The 19,798-nt window shown below is 35.9% G+C and overlaps 1 protein-coding gene across 3 annotated transcripts in view; it reads left to right on the top strand.

The window, feature by feature from the left end:
- Positions 1-19,798, top strand: part of RNF13 (ring finger protein 13) — a 147,163-nt gene that overhangs the window by 64,103 nt on the left and 63,262 nt on the right. For 2 of the 3 annotated variants that reach the window (XM_058551073.1, XM_058551079.1), the window contains exon 5: positions 17,985-18,072. In XM_058551073.1, the coding sequence (XP_058407056.1) occupies positions 17,985-18,072 (88 nt within the window). Of the gene's footprint in view, positions 1-17,984; positions 18,083-19,798 lie in introns of all 3 variants that reach the window. The other variant, XM_058551088.1, reaches the window with a different exon arrangement.

Here is a 19,798-nt window from a genome sequence, read left to right as displayed (position 1 = left end):
ATCCATATCCGTGTTGACGCTTGGATTTCTCTTTTATAATAAGCTGACTCTGTCACCTGTTAAAGTTTGTCTCTCTGGAGTAGGTTAAGCTGGCATTTCAGGTAGTAAAACAAACTTTGCCATAGGACCTCCCTCATGATCATCAGTGCTGCTCTAAAGGTATGGTTTTTTGATACTTTAATACTGTCTTTACAAATCTGTTTTTGGGTTGACCTTGGCAGAAGAGCCACATTGAGGCTTGCATAAAAATAAGCCTGGATGTTACTTTTACTGGATTACCTCAGACCTGAGTGTTGTGGAGTATCTTGCATGTATCTTAGAGAATAGACACGGGATATTATTTCATGTACTTGCCATTGCTTGATCTTAGATGATTATCTGTTCAGTAGGAAAGGACTGAATTTTGTCTGTGCTCCTTTCATTTCATGAAAGACATGACACCTCCATAATAAACTTATTAAAGGAATAAGATAATAACTGTAAAGGACTTTGAAAATGTAGAGCACTTTGCAAATGGTGGGTATTGCTACTATTGCGTATTAGTTCCAAATGTAAACTCTCAATTGCCTTTAGATGGGGAATAAATTAGAGCTTGAAGTCAAGTATAGTAGATTTCTTGCTCTTCAAAGTTATTTGTTATATCTTTTATAGTAGTTTAAATTTAAACCATTGTAATAGTTGATCTAGAACTAAACTATAATAATTGCAGATTGTTTCAACAAAAATGAAATATTATTGTAATATTTCATTAACTTCTTGCCACTAAGAAATTAAAAGTAAACCAAGTCTGCTGATTCCGAGGTTTATTGCACTATTATGCTGTGTAATTTTTGGCTCAGTCCAGTCTTTGGTAACTGGAAACTAGAATATGTTCTTTTTTTTTTAAATAACTTTCTTTTTTAGCTGGGGATGGGAGGTGGTTCACTGCAAATTTTAGGGAAATAGTGTGATTGAGTATTTATTTTTGATGGTGAAAACACAGCTCAGAAGTGAATAGGTAGGCTTGTTAGTCCTCCTGTCCTGTTAGTGGATCGTCATCGTGAGTCTCAGTACTTCTAATGGAGTTTCATGATTTAGCTGTTACGCCAGGTCATCTCTTTCCACTGCCTTGAACTTCATGCTGCAGCCACACCACTACTTCAAGTTTCGCAACTTGCTATGCCATGCTGACTACACCTTTGTGCCTTTACGTACTATTTTCTCTGTTTAAGATCTCTGTCCAAGATGACCTCTACCACCTGTATTTCTGACTGTTTCATCATATAAGTGCCAGCTGAGGATGTTCACTCCTCTGGAAGCCGTACTTTTCCTCTTACCTCTCTCTGGCAGAGCAGTCATTCTAGCTCGGTGTGCCGCCCTTCCAGTTTGTAAATACCTCCTTTATTGCTCTTTATCACATTATTATTTTTTTTTATTATATGTATTTCACATATATGTGAGTTTACTGTGTTTAGAGGTCAAGTTTTAATTATATTTATATGTCTAACTTGTATCATAGCGCATAGTAGGAGAGCAATAAACGTTTGTTAAATCAAAAGGCTTAGTAGTAAGCCTTTTGCTTATGTGTATAATGCATTCTTTGAAAACATGTACATGTAAAACCGTTTAAATTGAGGATTTTCATCTTAGAAAGGAAAATGTTAAAAAATTTCCCATTATTATATCTTATCATGTAGACATAGTCTTAGTGGATAGGATTCTAGTCTGTTGTACATGTTCTTTAACTTCGTTCTTTTTTCCCTCACAAATAAACAGCAGAGTACATTATAGCCATGTAAGGCTATTTCTGTCTTTGTCTCAGTTGTATTAAATTTGTGCGACATCAGTTTATAGAGGAGACACATTGATCTTAATCAAGGTCTGGAAACAGGCCACATACATTTGAATCTCATCTTTATCATTTATTAGCAGTGTGATCTTGGGCAAGTTATTTTACCTCTGTGTGTCTCAATTTCTTTATCTATAAAATAGCAACTATAATATTCCCTAGATCGTAGGATCGTTATGAGGTTCAAATGAAATAATCAGTGTTAAATGCTTATCCAGCAGTGCCTTGCACGCAGTAAGTAGGCAGTAGGTATTAGCCATTGATGTTTTACACTTTTTAGCATTGCTTTAAAATAGAAGAGTAAAGACGGCAAAGATGCTGACTGTATTAGGCCAAGACGTCCCACAGTCTGCTGTCTGCAAGCTGGAGACCCAGGAAAGCCAGGTCTGTAATTCAGTCCAGGTCCACAGACCTGTGAACCAGGGGAGCTGATGGTGTAAGTCCTGGAGTCCAAAGGCCCCAGACCCAAGAGGTCTGATGTCTGAGGGCAGGAAGAGGTAGATGTCAGGGAGAGAGAGGGAATTCGCCCTCCCTTTGCCTTTTGTTCTGTTTGGGTCCTCAATGAATTGGATGGTGCCTGCCCACATTGCTGAGGGTGGATCTTCTTGACTCAGTCTACTAAATCAAATGCCACTTTCTTCCAGAAACCCCTCACAGACACATCCCAAGATAATGTTTTACCAGCTTTCTGGGCATCTCTTAGTCTAGTCAAGTTGACACATAAAATTAACCATCACACTGACCTTTCAGAAGCTAAATTATTGGCTTATAAGTCACGCTGTGATATAGTAACTCAGTGTCAGTTGATGTGCAAAATTTCTAATTTCTCTTATAAAGGACAGTTTAGTCATGCCAATGTGTAATGTATAAAATATAAGTTTCTTAAATATATACGAATAAGAATTATGGATCACCAGTCAAGGTAGTGTGAATAGATAAGGATAAATTCATGATGGTTATTGGAAAAACAACTGGAATCTCTTCCCAAAGAGAATTTCCCTTCTAAGAGTGGTCACTGGTAGAGAGACTGTTAGCTTTATTAGCTATAATCTTCAGATCAGAAATCTATGCCTGTATTCTCTGGGCTTCCAAATTGATGATTATATACGGTTTTGTATTAGGTATGTTATGGAACCTAATCATTTACAATGTTTGTACAGTACTTCTTTTCTGGATTGCAAATAAATAGCTCTTTGTAGATAATCAATAGTGGTTCATTCATATATGTACACAATTTTGTATGAATGCGTTGGCTTAAGAAAATAGTTAGAAAAAGAACTAATTTCCTTATTCCTGATGTAGCATCCTGGGCCTGAGTATTAGAAAAGCTTAATTCAGCACCATACAGAGTGCTGCAGCTGGTAGTAGTTGCAAGGTTATTTTTTTTTTTTCCATGCCTTCTATCCAAAGTGAAACCCAGATTATCTCAGACAAATGAGAATTGGCTCTATTTTACAAAGCTGTCCTTGGAGAAAGGAACTCTTTCCATTGTAGACAGCAGAAGAGAAAGGAAGTAGAAATAAAATTTTATCAAGGTATTTCAAATGATTAATGGTGGTGAGTATTTCAGGGTTTACTTTTTGTAATTGTTAAGATTTTGTTTGAAGGTGAATTGTACTATAATTAAAGAGAACTAGACTTCTCTTATTTCTTCCTTAAAAGTAAATGATGACATGGAAGTTGTGTGCTACAATAAAGAAAATGGCAGATTTTCCATATACAAACTATCCTAGGTGTTTGTGACTCAGCGATAGCCAATAAGACAGCAGAAATGCAATTAGCAATTTTTGGAGGGTAGGAAATTGCATTGTTCATAACATTCTAAAATAGAGAGAGCACTGTTTTAATTTTTTATCTTTTGTCGAAAGAAGCACATTTGAGCCTTTTAATCTGTCTTGCCCTGAAAAGATGCAGCAAAACCCAGGCTCATAATCAGTGTTTGGATATGTGGGATGTCCAGAAGGCCAGTAGGAACAGCTACTGATTACATGCCAGCTGCTTATTCTCAAAACAATCACTTTTACTCACACTGACAAAAACTGTATCCTCTGAAAAACACTGCTCTTTAGAGGAAAAGCAAAACAGTGTTATTTTGTTAATCTTTGTACAATGCTGTTCTTTACTGTGACAAAATATAACTGTTTGAAAATGTTAGTTTTTGATGGGTATTTGAAGTTAAAAAAGGGCTCATTGGTAAATAAATTAAGGCTATCTTAAATCTTTTAATTAGAAAAATGACTTGGTAGCATTTTGAGGCAGAGAGTTCTCAGAAGACTTGAATTGACATCCCAGTGGGAAATATGACATTTTTTTAAAAATTGTAAAAATATGTAATCACGTAAAATAGAACTTTTCAGAACTACACAAATTTCTGTGTTTATAACCAAATAAAGATTAGTTATCAGAAATATGTCCATTGTCATTGCAGTCCAAGATATTTCTACCATATGGTTTTAATGCTAGGTTAACAATTTCTTTGAATAGGCAATTTACTTTATTTTAACTGAACTCTAGGGAAGCTTGCTAAACAGAAATGGTGTAGTGCATGTACTTCTGACAAATTTTATTACCATTTTATGCTCTAATGATTATTTTTGAAAAAGTGCACTGCAAAGCCATATAGGCCAGTTATCAAGAGGCTGAAAGGACGTAGATGTTATTCCCTCCACCTTTGTTTTTTGTTGGCGTGGATGGAGTTGCATTTGGATTGTAAATGATGTGTTGGTACTCATTTTCTGTTGGAATGTGACTTTTACAAAACTAAGCTGGGGTTCATACCCCTGCTTTACCTGACTTCTGCCTCTCTCCCTGTACTTAGCCTGTCTTCTCACCTTAATCTTCAAGACTTTACAAGTCTCCATGTACGCTGAACAGTCTTTCTCCCTCTGTCTTGTTTTCTACCATGTCCTTCATTTGGAATATCCTCCCTCTGCTTGTCTGTTTGGGAAATCCCTTTTTATTTTAGGTCTAAAATGAAGTTATCATCTCCTGTCCGAAACCTTTCCTAATTTTCTCCAAGGCATAATAGATCACTTCTTCTTTTATGTGTTACTTGTTTAATCCCATGTGAATCTCTGTGAAGGAAAAGATAATGTTTTAGATTCTGTAGTTCTAGTGCCTAATACATTGTATGGCACTTGGTAGATGATTAATAAATATTTGCTGAATGAACTAATTTAGAAAACCCTAAGGGTTTATAGTTAAATTTAACTGGATTAGGAAATAAACAGTATTATTGGAACCTTCTATTGGCTTCATGTTCATTTCACTTAATGTTCTTGGAAGTATTTCTAAAGCTAGATATTTGTTTATCCCACGGACATTTTTCTCTAGGTCCAAATGTTTTATGAGAATTTTAAAAAATTACCATAAACATTTTTTGGATTATTTGGGGGACCTTATCATCATCATAATAAATAAATAATAAAAAAAAATTTTTGTGTGAAATTTTATCATCTTACAAAATAGTCCTCCAGTTTTTTTTCTAGGTTTACCTTTCATTATCTTCTCTCAGGCCTCCAGGCTGATACATTACATGGTATTCCCAGAATTGCACTTTTATTTCAGTAGTGCTAAGCAAGTAGATATGACCTTGAGTATAAATTAAATTCTGCAAATTATCTTGAAGTCATTTAATATCATTATTTAATTTTTCCTACACTTTTCTATATTTCTAGAACTAATTTATGGCATCTGTTATTAATCTACTTCAGAATCATATTTACAAGATTCCACTAAAGGAACATGTTCAAGGATACTCGGTGGGTGGAAACATTTCTATCCATATGTGGTTCAGACAACGTTGTACTACTAGTTCGTTAATTTATTCGTTTGTTCTTTTCTTCCACCCTTTAATTGATAAACACATCTGCCTCTTAATAATTAGTTTCTTTTATACACAAATTTATTCAATATTAAAACAACAAAGCAAAATTCTCTTCTTTTACCAGGAAAGTAATATTTAATGAAAGGAAAAAGCTGAAAAATAGTAAATTTCATGTACTTTACCCTAACCTAATGAAGCAGTGTAATGCCAGTAACTTTATTTACATATCTCTTCCCCACACATTCTTTTCCTTCAAAATCAAGATATTCAAGTTACACAGATACACTAAATGAAGACTGTCTAGGTAAGGAGCAACGAAGGGATCTAAAGAGAAAGCAAAAGATGGCTTATATCCCTGAATTCTTCCTATGAATGAGAGTGAAAATGTCGTTAGAGCTTAGGGCTCTCTTTTGTGGAGCAGCTCTGCTCACACGGCTTGTAGGAATCCTAAAATAACATGTAGGAAAGAATGGCGTTAAAATGGGATTTAATCTTGGCAGGAGTGCTCCACAGTTCTGGATCTGTTTCCACAATTGATTATTCCCGACCATGACATTTCCAGGAATTTTTGTCCTGCAGGTAGAATGAATGGTTTTTACACTCGCACCTGAATCCTCTGCTGTTGCTGCATTCTCTTCTGCGTTGCTTTGATCGCCTGAGAAAGATTCTACTTCTTAATTTCTTCACACAAAAAAGGAAGATCATAGCCAGATGTTAAGAACTATCTCTGTTCTCTAAGTCCCCCATTAATTTCTTTACTTCATTTCTTTTCCTTATAGAGAAAACAGCTTTTTCTCTTGTGTTAGACGTCTGGGTTGGGAGAAAGGGGAGGTAGCGCCCAGGCTGATGGATGAGTTAACTGTTGCTTTATGTTGGCAATTCTGAAAGAAAAGAAATCTATTTTCCAGAGAATTTTTTCAGTTGGCATTTGGAAAGATTCAGAAGCAGAGTTAGACTACATTTTCTGCAGAGGATCCATGGACGTCTTGTAGAGTTTGGGCAGTCAAGTGAAGCTGCGGTTGTCTCAGAATGCTGGAACTGCCAACACCTAGGGTGTAGCCGGGGTGGGCAGAAGAGGCCGGGCTCCAAAACCACTCAGTGTCTGTGTTACGCTGTGTTTTCTTTTTTGTTCTGACTTTTTACCTTTTTGTGTTTTGAAACATAGCATACTAAGAAAAAGTATTCATAATGTATGTATGTACAATTTAAATAATAGTAAAATGAATATCTGAGTACTCACTGTTCAGCTTGAGAGACCTGTTACTAATGTTAGTTAATGTTAATTACTTTAACCAAACTTCATTAAAGACTTTATCAGGTAAATTGTTTATCTTTTAGATTTTATTCCATCTACAGATCATATTAAACTAGTATTAATATCTGATGTTCATGAGAGAGCTTCCTATTTGGAATATTTTTACAATAATTTCAAATGTTTTAATAAAGTGATGTTAAGTGTACCATAAAGTGATGGCTCGTTAAAGGTGCTCATTTTCTGTCGTGTGTTGGAAGAAGCTTGCGATGGGAAAGATTCTTTGCTAAGGACAGAGCAAATCCCATCAGTACTGTGCATTTCCTATTTCTTTACTAAAGTAAATTCTCTTTTGCTCTATAATATTATTTTCTTTCCCTCTCACTTGATTCTGGCCTAAAAAACCCTCGAGTATATCTTTTCTCACTTCAGCTTCTTGGGAGTAGAGCCTCTGTTTTAAGCAGTTCTGTGTGCTGAGCCTTTAGTGCAGTGCCTAGAACTTGAAAATGAATAGACAGGAAAGGGAGGAGAACATTCAGAGACCTGTCATGGTGGAGCTGAGCATCAGAATTCTGGCTGTATTGCTCCGGGGGTTATTTTTCGAATGCAGTGTAAATCCCTGTCATTACTTGGAAATTCCTAGAAAGCTGATAGCAGATTCAGAGAGTTATACTTTTGTTGCACAAAAAGTTTTTCCGGGCGGGCCCCGTGGCTTAGCGGTTAAGTGCGCGCGCTCCGCTGCTGGCGGCCCGGGTTCGGATCCTGGGTGCGCACCGACGCACTGCTTCTCTGGCCATGCTGAGGCCGTGTCCCACATACAGCAACTAGAAGGATGTGCAGCTATGACATACAACTATCTACTGGGGCTTTGGGGGAAAAAAAATAAATAAATAAAATTATAAAAAAAAAAAAAAAGTTTTTCCAGCAAGCTTTTTTCACAGTGGTAGGTGGGTTGAAATGGAACTTCTGCGGTATTAGTATCAGAAATCATATAATTATGATTTGATTGGAATATAAATCCTATCAGTATCCAAAGAATAGGAACTTAGATTAGATCCTTCATTTTTTTTTTTAAAGATTTTATTTATTTATTTTTTCCCCCCAAAGCCCCAGCAGATAGTTGTATGTCATAGCTGCACATCCTTCCAGTTGCTGTATGTGGGACGCAGCCTCAGCATGGCCGGAGATGCGGTGCGTCGGTGCACGCCTGGGATCCGAACCGGGGCCGCCAGCAGCGGAGCGCGCGTACTTAACCGCTAAGCCACGGGGCCGGCCCAGATCCTTCATTTTAATATGCAGTTTAGTATACATAGGTAACTAGAGAATATTTTATGGTTACCTTTGTTAATCTTAAATTGCAATTCTGAAAATTAAATATTTAGGCAATTTTAACTAATGTAGTTTATTTTAACTGGTATAGTTCATTACAAAGTAAAAGATTTTTTTTGAAAAAGCATGTTTATTTCAAACTAATAGCCAGCAGAGGAAATAGCTGCACATAAAGGTTTATTTGGGTTTTCTTAATGTCACTGAGAAAAACGATTATTTTTAGTTTTAATCTTTAGTACTAATTATGTGTCAGATACAATATTAAAACTTCGTTGGAAACAGCCACATTCAAAGACCTATAAGCTAATGACTTTGATTTTGTCTTGGTATGTTGCAGAATATTATTGTTACAATGAATGGGAAAGCACAAATCTCTTTTCTGATTGCAGACAACCTTCAGAACATTAAGAACTCACTATATGAGTGGGTTTCAAACTTTTTTGACTGCAACCCACAATATGAAATTTGTTTTTACTCATGCCCCAGTGTATGTACGACACCCAGCCTATAGTAAAGTTTCTTGATACAGTACTTACTGATACTATCTATAATACTCTGTTATATGACATTTCTTTTTATTTAAAAAAAAGTTCACCCAGGTCCACTAAATTATTTTACTACCCACAATTTTCGCTACCCTCAATATTTAAAAATTTTTTTCCCATGTACCAAAGATTGACCTTAAAATACTGCTGCTGGAACATAACGTAAAATCTTTAATTAATTTTTAAAGTTCCAAGGATTCTGGCTTCTGTTTTGTGCTATACTTGAAACAAATAAGTATGGCTTTGCATTCAAACACAGGTTTTACCAGCCCTACCAAAAATATTTTCTAATGAAACAAATAAATTCAGCTTATCTCTAAGCCTAAATAAATATGTACAGTTGTAATATGCCGTTTGTCTAAAGGTCAGCGCTCTCAGAACATAACCTGAAATAAGAGAAGGAGACATGCCTTTGTGCCACCATGATAAATGTCACAAAGCTTCAGCAGTGAAACCATACTTCTCCTGATAGTTTTTGGAACTTTTATATACTTAATTTTTTTAAGGAATGGAATTTTTATCAGGTTTCCTTCTCTGTTTCTCTGCTATAGAAAAGAATACGGGAGTAGAGCAAGGCTCGTGTGACTGCTAGTAGTCTACTCGTCTACTCGTCTACTAGTAGTAGGCACGGAGAGAGAGGAAGTGACATTTGACACTTAACATTAAGGAGAAAAACCAGCTAGGGTCTGGGGAAGCATGTTCATGATGGCCCCAAGTCACTGGAAAAGGTCAAATCACATTTGGTGCCTTTTACTTGACAAAGCTCGGAAAATGCAAAATATTTTAGGAAAATTTTTATCCACAATGATTGAAGTAAAATTTTTGGCGTATTTTTTAGGGGGAAGTAAGCAACAGATATAAGGGAATTTCATTTTTGTGGCATATATCTTGCTGGGTAGAGCTGGGTAGACAATTACGTTAGCTGTGATTTAGTTTGATTAAACGGGTATTTATGTGAGAGAGATTCTTCTAGGCTTGAGATATATGTATAAGTAAACAAGATAGTTCCTTTCCTTAAGGAATATAAAGTCGGGCATTCAAAATGCTCTAAATGTTATTCTATCATCTCTGTTTTTCAAGGTGATAACAGGCTTACTTTTCTGATAATTAATGTCTTTACCAAGAAGCATGAAAAAATGATCTTTGATTAATTTTTAAGGTAATACTTTAAAATATAAATTATCACAAATTTAGTTTTCTAGTATTGTGATTTTCATTTATCTTTAAGTGCAGCAGGATTTTGTTTTTATTATCTTTTTGAGAACATGGTGAAATTAGTCCACATTCATGTCATTTTATTAATGGACCATTACAGTTGAAAATTATTCTGTTTAAAGTTAATTATGTGACGTTGGGTTGATTAAAACATATCATGTTGTCAAAGTACCCAGATAGGTATTAAAAAAAATAATACTCTCAAGACAAAACCTTCTTGTGGTTATATAATAACAAAGAAGAAAACATAGGTATCCTGCTAAAGTTACCATTGTTAGTAATTCCCAAATGTTTTGTCTTAAAGTATTTTAAAATAGCCCCATCTTTTATGTCTTAGTTAGTCTCTCTTTCCCACAGCAGCATTCTCCTACATGTCCAAAAAACACAGTTATCACACTTAGGAAATTTAATATTAATAAGTACTATATCTAATAATATAGGGTATGAGTATATATCTTATATATATATTTTGAGATAGTATATTCTATCTAATAATATACTGTACATGTTTAAATTTCCTAATTGTCCTCAAAATATCCTTTATACTGTTTTGTTTTTAACCATTTCAGGATTCAATCACAGATTACACATTGAGTTAGTTTTCATGTCTCCTTTAATCTGCAACAGTTCTTGATCCTTTTTCTGCCGCCTTTCTATGTCTGTTTCAGTTTAGATCATTTTTATTGCTTTGTCTTTAGATTCACTGATCATTTCTTCTACAGTATCTAATCTTTTGTTAAGCCCATCCAATGAACTTTTCATTTCAGACATACTATATTTCTTCTTTAGAAATTTCATTTGGATCTTTTAAAATGTATGTGTGTGTATGTTTGTGTGTAGCTTCAATTTTTCTCAGTGTTCATATTTTCTTTCAAATCCTTGAGCATAATTTATAATTTTATGTAATTTATATTATATATTATTGTAAATAAATATAATTATAATAGATTATCTATAATAGCTATTTTTTTGTGTGTGTGAGGAAGATTAGCCCTGAGCTAACATCTGATGCCAGTCCTCCTCTTTTTGCTGAGGAAGATTGGCTCTGGGCTATCATCCATGCCCATCTTCCTCTACTTTATATGGGATGCTGCCACAGCATGGCTTGACAAGGGGTGCGTTCGTGCGCGCCCTGGATCTGAACCTGCGAACCCCATGCTGCTGAAGCAGAGTGTGCGAACTTAACCGCTACGCCACCAGGCTGGCCACTATAATAGCTGTTTTAAAGTCTTTGTCTGCTAATTCCATATCCATGGCATTTCTGGGTGTGTTTCTGTTGACTGATTTTACTCCTGGTTATAGGTCATGTTTTCCTGCTTCTTTGCCTGTCTAGTAATTTTGATTGGATGCTGGACACTGTGTTATGTTTGTTGAGTGTCTAGGTTTTGTTGTCTTTCTTGAAAGAGCATTTAATTTTGTTTTGACTGGCAGTTAAGTTACTTGCAGCTGAGCTTGGTCCTTTTGAAGCTTGTTTTTAAAATGTAAGTTGATCAAGAGTAGCCTTTACTCTAGAACTACTATTTTAGTTCTACTAAGTTGTGATCCTTTTAGGGTACCCTCTGAATGCCCTGGGAGTTCAAGGTAGTCTCCCCTCTCTGGCTGGTCAGAATTTGAAATTTTCCCAACTGCCCTGTTTGAGCCCTGGGAATGGTTCATCTTAAGCTCCTCGATAGTTTTTTTTTTTTCCCAATGGGGTTGTTTGTCCAGACTCATAGAGTCTTACTGTATACATACACATCTTTATATTCAGCCAAAGATGCAATGGGACCCCTTGCAGATTCCTGAAGTACTTTACCTTCTCTGTAGTACTCTAACCTGGAAATTCAAATTTGAGCCACCTCAGCTTCCTTGAACTCAGGTCTCTGTGTCCACAACTTGGTGAGACTGCTGTGTTCTGCGTTACTCTGTGTTGCTCTGCTAGGCCATGGTCCACAAAGTTTCTCCAGGCAGAAAGCCAGGACATGTGTAGACATTACCTTGTTTTCATTCTCTCAGGGAGCACAGTCCTGTGCTGGCTGTTGTCCAGTGTTTGAAAGCAGCCGTTTCATAAATTTTGTCCAGTTTTCTAGTTATTTGTCAAAGGAAGGCATATCCATATCAGTTACTCCATCATGGTCAGATGCACAAGTTTCCGCATCCTGTATTTATCTTTTGTGACTTTGATATTTTGGAAGAATCCAAGCTAGTTGTTTTACAGAATGCCCCCTCACTTTGGATTCGTCTGATTTTTGTGTCATGATTAGATGGAAGTTAAACAATTTTGACAGGAATTCTACATATGAGATATTGTGTCCTTCTTAATTTCAATTCTGTTCCATTGGTCTGTATGTGTATTCTTATGCAGTAGCACACTGTCTTGATTACTCTAGCTTTGTAGGAGGTTTTGAAATTGAGAATTTTGAGTCTTCCAACTTTGTTCTTTTTCAATATTGTCTTGACTATTCTGGGTCTCTTGAATTTCCATATGAATTTTAGGACTAGCTTGTCCATTTCTGCCAAAAAAAAAAAAAGCCATCAGGATTTTGATAGGGATTGAGTTGAAATAGTAGGTCAGTATAGGAGTATTGCCATCATCCTGCCTTGCTGTAACAGCTTCCAAATCTTCAGTCTCTCCTCTCCATATCAATCTAAGCATTACCAGATTGTTCTAAAACATTGCTTTAGCCGTGTCAACCCTTTGTTCAAGTGCCTATTGTGAACCCTTGACAGAGGAGACCCCAGGTCTGCTTTTCTGAAAGGCCTTCAAGGTACTGCACAATCTCTCCTTTTTTGTCCTATCTCACCTCGCCTCTGACCCTCCAACAGCAACAATAAAAACCAATAGCAATGACAGTAATCATAACGAGCCCTTATTTAATATGTGCCAGGCACTAAGTACTCTTTTAAGTGTTTTACGTGTATTTAATCATTTAATCCTCAGGATAACTCTTTAAGTTGGGTATATTATCATGCTTATTTTACAAAAGTTAAGTTACTTGCCCAAGTTTATGTAGCGTGTATATGACAGAGTCAGAATTTGAATCCAGGTAATCTCGTTCCGAGAGTCTATGCTTTTAACTCCTCTGCTGTTCTTCCTTTCAGTAATACTCTTCCTTACTTAGTAAGGTCACTCTTTGTGTTTTTTTGTTTTGTTCTTAATATGCCTTGCTAGGTCCTGCCTTTTGTCTTGTTATTTCTTTCTTCCTCTCATGTGAGAAATTTCCCCCAACTCTTTCCACTGTTAACCCACGCTTCCCTTTTGTTGAAGTGTATTTCAGGTCCCATAAAGTCTGGCATATGAATTTTAGCCCATAGGTTTTTCCCCTCTAAATTTCTACAAACTCTACCACAATATTTTAGCACTTTTCTTCTTGGCTTATACTCTTTTGTATATAGGTTTTATTTTGCCCACAAGATTTTAAGGTTAATGTTGTCTGAGTCTTGATGCTTTCTCAGTTCAATTCCTTTTCCCAGACATTTGTAAAATGTTAAATAAGGCTAGTAGTCCTGGTTCTCATCCTGATTCACTGGGAAACCCCAGGCTTCTCTATCTAATCAGATAAATTTGTGTTCAAATCTCAGTTCTGCCTAAGGGTGACCTTAGGGCAGTTTTGTTTACCCATCTTTTCTTCTTTCTGAAATACAGAAAAGCATATCTACGTTGTAGAGTTGTGTTAGGTCTAGAGGCAAGGTATGTGAAGCAGCAGCTCAGAGAGGTGCATGTAGCCTGTGGTCTGGAGCCTTGTTTTATGTACTCTATCAACACTTTCCCCAACTCCTCATGCCTGTGTGTCCCTTAAAAGATCTCTGCACATGATCATCTTGACAGCACAATTAATTCTTTCTTCTTACAAGGTCTGTGTCAGTATTACCTACCAGTTTTCCCAGTGTGGAAATAAGATGAACTATTGTGTCATTTCCGGGGTTCGTTTTAGAACCTGTCTTGTTGAGGGCTCTTCCATTAGCAATCTGCTATCTTCTGACCTACTAGCTATTTATAATAACAAGCCAGCAGTCCTATATTTCTTTAAAACTTTTGGTTAGGTGCCACCTTGTCTACATAATTTAGTTGCAGCTAATTTGTTGATTAGATGTAAAATATTTAGTGCATTTGCCACAATTTGAGCTAATAGCTCTGATCAGTCTCCATAAAAAGACAGATTGGCAATGTAATTCAGAAGGCTTTTTCGTGCAGTTTTTAGTTTTGATGACTGTTTTGGAATTTAGGTTTGTTCACCGTGCATGCTCTTTATTCATGAATCTGTGAGTTCTTTGCCGCCATCTGACACCATGTGTTTGAGGTTGCATTTTATGAGTGTGAAACCTTGCACATGCTTACTAAATGGTTTAGGTTTTATTTCTGCCTCATGTGTTCTTAAAAATACCAGCTGCTGTTTAGTTAAAAATGTAATTTAATCTGACTGACACGTGAGTTTTATAGTTCATAAGCATGATATATTTTTCCTGTTTGTATTCATAAGCCTGTTGGTCCATATGTTAATGTGTTTCTTGATTTAATTTCTCTGTTTTAGAAAGCAATAAAAACAACAACAAAAACCTTGGGAAAGCCTTCTTACTTGTTAAATTTTTGAAAACATGTTTCTATTTTTTGGAATTCACACTTGTGTTCATAGAATTCCTTCCTATTTTAGTGATTTCTAAGTTTTCTAGTTTAGGAATTTTATCATTTTCTTAGCAGAGAACAGCTTTTGATATTGATATAATTTTATATTGTATTTATGGAAACAATTGCATTTTGGATGTGTGAACAAAACATTTCTCCTCAGTTGCTTGGTGCAGTTTTAAGAATCTTATGGCTAGATTTAGTTACACACAGCAGATTGTCTTAAATCCATTACTTTATATTGATGGTTCTTAACAATTTGATGATTACTTTGTCCCTTCTTACCAGAAAAGTTCACATATAGACAACTGCAGGAGATTTAAGGACTCCCTGAGGGCTTGTTTTGAAAATGGGATAGTACCTGTATGCGTGAGTATAATGTAAGGCACTATATAAGATCTTTAAGAAAAAATGTAAAAAAACCAATAATAGGGGCTGGCCCAGTGGTGTAGTGGTTAATTTCGCATGCTCTGCTTTGGTGGCCTGGGGTTCACAGGTTCAGATCCCAGGTGCGGACCTATGCACCACTCATCAAGCCATCCTGTGGTGGTGTCCCACATACAAAGCAGAGGAAGATGGGCACAGATATTAGTTCAGGGCCAGTCTTCCTCAGCAAAAAAAAAAAAAAAAATGGATAGAAAAAAAACTGATATAAATACTCTAGCAGGAAGCAACTATGCGGGTGCTTGGGGGCAGCCCGTGGAACAGGTCAGGCTTCATGGAGATAGTGGAATTTGAAGGCCGGATAGGCATTCAGAAGACAAAGCCTGTTCCAAGCAGAGATGATAGCATGAGCAAAATAGAGAGGCAGGAAAGTAGCTGACCTGTGGAGATATCCATGAGTACTGAGGTCTTCTTGAGGACAATGATCATTTCCGATTCACCTTTGATCTGCATCGTGCGCAACACACAGTAGTACCTCACTCGTTATGTAAACTCAATAAATACTGTTGAACTGAACTGCGTTTTTTTACTCTTTATCGTGGTTCCTGAGACTGCTTTTCTCTGTGTCGTAACATGTTGTATCTTTGCTCACAAATATGTGTTGTGCAGGGAAACAAGTTAACTCATGTAATTTCAATGACATGTGTGCATTAGTTCGCTTTAAAAAGAAACATAAAACTTGTTTTATATTAGCAGAGAACAGCTTTTGATATAAAATTTGTATTTCTTAAATTATATCTCTGGAAACAGTTGTTTTTTGGATGTGTGCAAGAAACCTTTCTCCTTGATTACTTGGTTAGCATTTGGGAACAGTTCAAATGGTCCTTAAAGCATCAGAAAAACTAATAGCAACCCCAACCAAGTTTGTTTAAATAAAAGCTGAGTGAAGTCTGTGCTGCTATGGTGATAAAATGAATAGGAATAGATTAATATATAAGTAATAAATAAGGAATAAGGCTTAGAAACTGTAATACTTTTCTTAAGAGATTTTCCTTTTCTCCCCTTGGAAAGTAGTAATATATATGGGAAGAGGCTGTGGGGGCTGGCATTTTCTCAATGTGAGTTGGATAACAAATTCCACCTAAAAATAAAGCATGCACACATAGGCAAAAAATAGTAAACTTATTTCTTGATTATTGGCTTTTCCTTGCATGACTGCAAAACATTCGTCATAACAGTTTTGTTGTCTGGTTGATTTTCTTGCCATTATTTCTAATATTAGAACAGTAGGTCCTGTATCGGTGAACTATTTATGCTATTTTAATTAGTTTTTAAAAAAAATCTCAGGCTAATTTTCTCTCTATTAATTTAAGCATATATTTTATACATTTATTCATTCAAGTAATATTTAACGAGTGCCTACTCTGTGTCAGGCTATTCAACAGATGCTGTAGAGGCTGGAACAATGAACAAAATATTAATTCCTTGAGGCACTCTTACCTCCTACAGATTCAGGTTTTTTTCAGTGATAGGATAAAATTATTCCGATTAATCCACATTATCGTCTCTTTCGGAAACCCAGCTTACATTTGTGGGGTGGTTTTAGAGTAGTCAAGGGTACTGTAGAAGAGAATTTCACTCTGTGCGAAGCCAGCTGACCTGACTGGGGTTGAATACGTGAGCCTCATTTCTCTTACCAGGCATTCAGATCACAGTGTCTGAATACTTGAGCCTTCCTTTCGCTCTGGGGACCTTGACTCTTTGGGCTTTTCCCTTATTCTTTGGAACTTGCCCCGGGTTTTATTTTTATTGAATTACAGTAGAGTTTTGAATCATTATAATGCTGTTAACTAAAACAGAACTAATATTAGACCTTCTAAAAATTATTTTAAAAGATTAATTTTCCTGTTTTTTGGAAGTATAAGTATAAAGAAACACTTTGAGAGACTTATCATTATGCAATGATCATAAGGTGACATATTTCAAGAGTTTCTTAGCATATTAAGTATTCAAAACTATATATATATTTAGTTTTGAAAGTATTGTAAAGTATTTTAAGTATTCAAAACGATAATATAGATATATTTGCCTACTCTATTTTCGTTTTATTTAACCAGTATGCAAATAATGATCTGATCCTTCGTTTTTACCAGTACTCCAAAGGTCATACAATAAGTAGCTTAGTTCTGGGTTTATTTTTATTTAAAACAGATTGCTACTTTTAAAGTGAAGTGTGGTAACATGTTTGGATACTTTTCAGATCTTTCGTGTAAGAACATTCTACCACACATTTAGCCATATTCTTATGGTGCAAAGGCTACTGTTTTGGAGACTAGCTTTAGGAAAGATTAAAAGGCTAGATAGAACCAAAGTAAGCAACTCAGGCTGGAGGTATTTTTAATGCTTTCAAAGCTTTAGAAAGGAATTTTAAAGAACATAGTTGATGACGAAGCTAATAATAAGAATAGCTTTTATTTGACTCATTTCTTTGTGTTACGCATGGTATTAAGCATTCAAAAACTATTTTTTATATATGAGAAAAATACTGTGTCATTCTCATTTTAAAGTTGGAGAAACTGAGGATTAAGGAAGAAGAATAATTTGCCAAGTTTATCCCACTAATAAGTAGTGGAGGTAGATTTGAATTCCCAAGGGCTGATGACTCTTGGCCCTGATCACAGCAAGTCTCTACCTCTTTAGAACTAGACAGGTTTATTGCTTTGGATCCTTTTAGTATTTTAGCTTGGATCCCTATCCTTTATTTGCTTCTCATTTCACTTAATGCCACGAATGAAATTAAGAAGACATGTAAAGAAGTTCTTGATAATCAGTTGTAAAACATCTGTTATGTTTCAAGAACACACTTGAGATCTGTTCTTAGATGTATACATAATCTAGTCCTGGATATGTAGTATAGACTTGTGATTTGTGTTTGTTGACATTGAGGGACTTTATGACAAAGCACTTTCTTCCTCATATCATGGCTGTTTTCTGACTTGCAGGTTTTAAATGCACAAAGAGCGGGGTACAAAGCAGCCATAGTTCACAATGTTGATTCTGATGACCTCATTAGCATGGGATCCAACGACAGTAAGTACAGGTATCACTTTTCTTCTCTCCTGTTTGACAGATCTTTTAAAACTAAAACTTAATAGGATTTCTCTTCTCTCATCTGTTTGGAAAGCAAAATTTCTTCTCTGTCAGAAAAATAATTCCCAATTCTTAACCCTCTTGGGACAACTTTATTCACAGTAGGAGTGGCATTGACTTGTTCTTTTCAGAACAGTTATTATTATTTTTTTTTAACCTATATGTTTCATTTTAGAAGATGTGTTAATATTTTAGTAAAAACCAAAGGAAAACCAAAGCTTTAAATAGAGATGGACATGCTGAGTAGAGATTGCCATTGAAGAATTTTTGTGATTTATTTAGAGATTCACAACATTAAATATTAGGATATGTGGATATACTACGTAGCTACTGTATTCTTATGAAATTTGAAAGCCATATTCTTGTGCCTTCTTACCCCTCTTGGTTATTAGCCCCTTAACATACATTGGCATGCCTGTGGTTTTTCCTTCAAAATGGGAGTATCTTTCCTTACTCTCTACTAAATATTAGCTTGTAGGGAAAATGAGCCAATTTTAATGAAATAACTGGCTTTAATCAGACAGTGACTTTTAATCTGTATGCTTTCACTTAATTTAGTCAGAGTGATCAAGGTGTCTTTTCTTATGTTAATGAGGGGACTTTGGGACTCTGCCTAAGGATGGGGGCCAGTTGCCAGGAGAACCAGTCATGTGATTAGAGGGTTGGAACTTTCAGTCCCAGCCCTCTGACCTCTGGGGAGGGGTGAAGGACTGGAGGTTTAATCAGTCACCATTGGTGGCCAATGGTTTAATCAATCATGCTTGTGTAATGAAGCCTCCATAAAAACCCAAAAGGAAGGGATTCAGAGAGCGTCCGGTTTGGTCAACACGTGGAGGTGCTGGTAGAATTGCACCCTGGAGAGAGAGTATGGATGTTCCGTGCCCCTTTCCACATACCTTACCCTGTACATCTCTTCCATCTGGCTGTTCCTGAGTTACATCCTTTCATAATAAACTGGTAATCTAGTAAGTGAAATGTTTCCCTGAGTTCTGTGAGCCACTCTAGCAAATTAATCAAACCCAAAGGGCAGGGCGGGGGGTTGTTGGGACCTCCCATCTATACCCAGTTGGTCAGAAGCACAGGTGACAACCGGGACTTGCAGTTGGTATCTGAAAGTGGGGAGGGGTAGTCTTGTGAGACTCAATCTTTAACCTGTGAAATCTGATGCTATCTCTGGGTGGATAGTGTCAGAATTGAGTTGAATTGAGTTGTTTGATGATGTGGGGGAGAGTCTACACACACGCGTTAGAAATTGGGTTCAGAACTCAAAATACACTGCCAGTATTCATGATTAAATATTTTATTTTATTTATTTATTTTAGTATGTACATAACCATAATACCTCTTGCTACTGGGTTCCATTGAGTCATGTATGCAAGAAAGAGCTTGGAACCAAGAGCAGACATAAAGCTATGGACTGATATGTTAGAATGTATTTAGGACTTTAAATAACTTCATTCTCAATAGGGAATATTTTGGATTCCTTGACCAAAGAAATCTTTTTATTGCATAAGACAGTATTTTTTTGTCGTCATTGTTTGAGTAGAACTCTTTTCCTTCTTCTGATATAAGCTGAGGCAAAATTATAATATGTAAAAATTAAAACTTAGTAGTAAGTTCCTTAGTTAATTTCTTTATATTTTAAATTATTATTTTAATCTTCTAG

Source organism: Diceros bicornis, chromosome 2 (genome assembly GCF_020826845.1).
Source record: "Diceros bicornis minor isolate mBicDic1 chromosome 2, mDicBic1.mat.cur, whole genome shotgun sequence".
Lineage (NCBI taxonomy): Eukaryota > Metazoa > Chordata > Mammalia > Perissodactyla > Rhinocerotidae > Diceros > Diceros bicornis.
This window is presented reverse-complemented; position numbering and strand designations above follow the sequence as displayed.